Source organism: Engraulis encrasicolus, chromosome 10 (assembly GCF_034702125.1).
Source record: "Engraulis encrasicolus isolate BLACKSEA-1 chromosome 10, IST_EnEncr_1.0, whole genome shotgun sequence".
In the NCBI taxonomy this organism is placed as follows: domain Eukaryota; kingdom Metazoa; phylum Chordata; class Actinopteri; order Clupeiformes; family Engraulidae; genus Engraulis; species Engraulis encrasicolus.
In genome coordinates, this window is record NC_085866.1 from 28,262,812 (window position 1) to 28,267,811 (window position 5,000).

The following is a 5,000-nucleotide window of genomic DNA, read 5'->3' on the forward strand; positions in this document are numbered from 1 at the left end:
GCGCTTCTCTCCCTCTTTTCGCCTTTGCCCTTGCTCATCTCCATCTAAATTGTTTGTGTAATTTGCTGTCATTAGAGGATGTGTCTCTTTGTGTGTGTGTGTGTTTGTGTGTGTGTGTGTGTGTGTGTGTGTGTGTGTGTGTGTGTGTGTGTGTGTGTGTGTGTGTGTGTGTGTGTGTGTGTGTGTGTGTGTGTGTGTGTGTGTGTGTGTGTGTGTGTGTATGTGTGTGTGTGTGTGTGTCCTCTCCAAACAAAGCGCTAGTTGACTGATGAGGGGCTGGGGGCAGCAAATCTCCTCAATTGAATTAGAGCTCTGAAAGTCGTCTGCCTCTCACACACGACACGTCTGTTTGTTTTCCCCCCGCTCCACCGAGTCCATACTCACTTTATTACACTGCCACAGTCGTCTGTGCGTGTGTGTGTGTGTGTGTGTGTGTGTGTGTGTGTGTGTGTGTGTGTGTGTGTGTGTGTGTGTGTGTGTGTGTGTGTGTGTGTGTGTGTGTGTGTGTGTGTGTGTGTGTGTGTTACATTGTCACAGTCCCCTGAAGCTATTGCTAACTGCCTCACTCACTCAATATAGTATGTGTGTGGGGGCGGAGGAAGGCTGTCTCTATTTGCTATATATGTGTAACTGTACTCTACTTGACATACTGTACATTTTTTCAGTTGTCATTTTACCATGCTCTGTAAGATGTGATATAATATCATGCTGCATATGTGGCGCAGGTTAAAAATTAAAGGTGCACTGTGTAATATTTTGTTTGTAGTTCATTTCCAGAATTCATGCTGCCCATTCACAAATGTTACCTTTTTCGTCATACTTACCACCACCACCACCAAATTCTATAGTATTCGTTATGCAAGGGAAAATTACACTTTTCATACATGAAAAGGGGGATCTTCTCCATGGTCCCCCATTTTGAATTTCCAAAAATAGACATTTTCGGCTGCAAAACTTACTGTTCTTTGGTGAAACTAGCAAATATTGGTTTATTATTTAATAAATATTAACAACAAGCTCAAATTGGCCAACATGCAGCACAGTTTCAATGAGCAGCATAGTTACAGTACCCATACTGGTCACATCCTGCAAAGTGCACCTTTAAATTAATTCTTACCACTTTCTTATCCATTGTGCTTGATTTGTTTAGGTACCACAAAACATAATATTAATTATTTCATTTTATATTATTATTTATTATTTCCTGCATGATATCACGCTGGGGACTGGAGACCCAATAATCTATTGCCACTCTGCTGAGGGGGACTCCCCAATATGACATCATCAATAAATGTCTGTTTAAAAACAGAAATGTTCATCCATGGACTCTAACACCATTTCAGAGATATTTTTTCAATGGTATATACAGTATACTGTATCTTGAGTTGCTGTTTCAGAACCTGCTGAGTTGGTGTTTGATCATCAATGCACCACCACCTTTAAGGAGTGTACTCAAGTACGGTACACTCTTGAAACAGTGTGCAAACGACAGTTCACCAGCAGCTCTACGGTGTTGTAAATACTCTATCTGGACTCATACAAGGGCAGCCATGGCCTAGTGCAGTATTTCCCAACCAGAAGTATATGTACCACACCTCAGGGGGCATGTGGAAAAATGTGATAATAGAAAATACATCCAGTGTAGTTACATTGGGATAGATCAGATATAGAGCATGAGTGATGGGGTGCTCATTATATGACTACTTTGCTTAGGGGCTACGCAGGACAGAAAAAGGTTGGGAAACACTGGCCTAGTGGTTACGTGGACTTAAGATCAGAGGGTTGCAGGTTCAAATCCCACCCTTATGTCTCCCTACACCTTCACCCATGGCTGAGTTTCCCTTAAGCAAGGAAGGCAGCTAACCCCACATTGCTCCACCCTGCAAATAGCTGTAAGTCACTTTGGATGAATGTGTCAGCTACGAGGAATGTAATGAGATGTGTGATGAATTTAGGTTTACCGTGCTCTGAAATACTGACAGCCCTTTTTTCTACTGTGTACATATTTACAAAATAAAATGACAAACAGGACAGATTATCAAAACACCAGGATGTTGGGGGTGTGTACATGCACACATTTGTGCTGTGTGCAGCTTGGACGTACCCCTGCATCATCTGTCTTATTTCTAGCAACCTGCCACTTCCCCGGGTGGAACTGATTGTAATTGTTATTCACACACCTCTTGTGCAATAGCTAACACATGTAGGGATAATCACAATGATGATGGGTACTTTTGATTACGCTCACACATGGTCATGAAAACATGTGGAAGAAAGAAGAACTCCTGTACTGCCGCCTCCATGACCACATGCTGGTTAAGTGAAGTTATTTGAAACTTTATATTGTGAAGTACCTGAAGATTTTTTGTTTTTTTATTCACTGGCATGTTGGAGGCCATTTTTTTTGTAACATGCAAACCAGGCCATGTCAGTGGTTGGGCCCATTCACCATTTGGGCACGGGGTGTAAATAATAGATTAATCATTTTTTTTGTCTTTACTTTTGTTATTATTGCACTCAATTTGGGAGGCATTTAATTTGGCTCATGTCGTAATGATACTAATGGTACTGGCTAATAGACTGATAATAATAATAACGATTCTCAAATAAAATACATGCAAATGTTACAGTGAAAACATTCCTTCTCCATTTGTACCTATGTACACTCTGATATGATTTTGTGGCAACTGGACAGATGTCCTTAACTGTGTGCGTTTCTAATTTTGTGAGAAATAAGTGTGTGTCTGAGTGAGATCCAGGTAAACTAATGTAATATGCCTCTATGTTTGTATGTGTGTGTCTTTGCCTTTGTGTGTTTGTGGATAAATGTGCTTGTGTGTGAATGCATCTGCCTGTGTGTGTGCGTGTACATGCGTGTGTGTGTGTGTATGCGTGCTTGTGTGTGTCTGTGTGTGTGTACATGCTTGGATGTGTGTGTGTGTGCACGTGTGCATGCATGTGTGTGCGCATGTATGTGTGTATGTGACTGTGTCTGTGCTTGCGCGCGCGTGTGTGTGTGTGTGTGTGTCTGTGTGTGTGTGCCTGCGTGTGTGCGTGTGTGTGTGTGTGTGTGTGTGTGTGTGTGTGTGTGTGTGTGTGTGTGTGTGTGTGCCTGCGTGTGTGTGTGTACAGGAAACTGGCTAAGAAGCGCAAAGAGACGCTGAGCAGCACGAGGCAGGAGATGACAGTGATGGTCAACTCCATGGACAAGAGCTACACGGAGCAGGGCACCAACTGCGACGAGGCCCTCTCCTTCATGGACACGCACACACTCAACACCAACGCCGCCAGGAGTGAGTACCGTAGCTACAGGAGACACAGCTCTGTGTGTGTATGTGTGTGTGTGTGTGTGTGTGTGTGTGTGTGTGTGTGTGTGTGTGTGTGTGTGTGTGTGTGTGTGTGTGTGTGTGTGTGTGTGTGTGTGTGTGTGTGTGTGTGTGTGTCTGTCTGTCTGTGTGTCTGTGTGTTTGTTTTTGTGTGGGCGTGGGCGTGTGCGCACGCGAGCGTGTGTGTGTGTGTGTGTGTGTGTGTGTGTGTGTGTGTGTGTGTGTGTGTGTGTGTGTGTTTGTTTGAGAAAGGGGGCGCAGGTGTTTGTATGCTCTCAGTCTAGAGCCAATGACAGAAGTGGGTCGTATCAAGCACCAATCTCATACCAATCACCCTTGGGGATCCTAGAGCTGGCTGGCATGCACACACGCACACATATATTTTACACACACACACAGACTCATGGAAGAAATCTTTTCCGAAACTATATAAATAGCCATTAACAAGCGATTTCCATTTGTAAGGTAACATCTGGTCAATTGCAACTGGATTAATGTATTTTTTTCTTTGTACCAAACCCAAACAAAATGGTGATTATAACTGATATTCACTCAGAAGTTAAAACAAATGCACATTGTCTTTTTTAAATGGATATATAGCAATTCATATAAAAAAGAGCTCTTCAACGTGTGCATTGTACGGTGCATTTCTTACATTTACGAGTATTTCAGTGGTTTAAAAGAAGAATATGTGAAGTAGAACACAAGATAAAAATTCAATTAACAAACCAAAACTTACTAAAACACATCTTGTAATCATAAAACATTATCTCTGAAATTTAATCTAAGATCATGGATGTTGATTGGAGCTGTAAGGGTATAGTTGTGGTTCAATAGTACACCTGGAGGTGATAATAATACAATAAACAAACAAAACCAGATACAGTACTTTCATCAATAAACATTACATGTATTATGTGGGAATTATTTCAATGCACCGTCATGGATGTTCATTGAGAGGTTGAAGGGTTACAGTTTGCGGTCCATATGCAACACCTAGTGGTGATCATCCCTCGCTGCCAAACCCCCCTCTGCAGAGCAGCAATGACTTACAGGCTTACGGAACTATTGTGCAAACAAATATCAGCCCAATCCGTGGTCCGGTGTCACCTCCGCTGCTCCCGCTAAGCTGTAAACTGTGTTAAGATGTTCTGGGCCAAGTAGAGCATCACCTCACCTGCTCTCTCTAATCTACCAAATGCTGCTTAATGTCTCCTCCGGGGTCACCCGCCAGCCTTCTGCTGAGGCGGCTGGCCTGACTGACTGACTGACTGGCTGACTTGGCCTCCGGATGTAGCGCTAGCCTAGTGAGTCACTTATCTCTGGAGGCTCAGGGGCAGTGGGGGTTCATTGTGAAGCCAAGCCAGCATCCTATCTAGGCTGGGACATGGCAACAGCTAGCCCGACCTGCTCTAGTTTGGGAGGGAAACAGCAACAGCTAACCCTGTTCTGGTTTGGGAGCAAGTGAACGGCTAACTCCCCTCTTGTCTAGGACTGCCCAACAACCCCCCACACCCTTCTAGTCAGTGGCATGATAACCGCTAACACCGCCTCTAGCCATCAATAAGGTAACAGCTAACACACCTTGAACTCATAACCCACCTTAGTCTTCAAAACAGCAACAGCTAAAACCCCCTCTAACCAGGGGGAACACTGCAACAGCTAACACCCCCT

The 5,000-nt window shown here is 43.6% G+C and overlaps 1 protein-coding gene across 1 annotated transcript in view; it reads left to right on the plus strand.

Annotated features, from left to right (window-relative positions):
* The window catches only part of LOC134456913 (receptor-type tyrosine-protein phosphatase mu-like), a 186,852-nt gene that overhangs the window by 132,802 nt on the left and 49,050 nt on the right, over nucleotides 1–5,000 (plus strand). Inside the window, exon 22 of the mRNA XM_063208557.1 lies at nucleotides 3,133–3,293. Coding sequence (XP_063064627.1) covers nucleotides 3,133–3,293 — 161 coding nt within the window. The remainder of the gene's footprint in view (nucleotides 1–3,132; nucleotides 3,294–5,000) is intronic.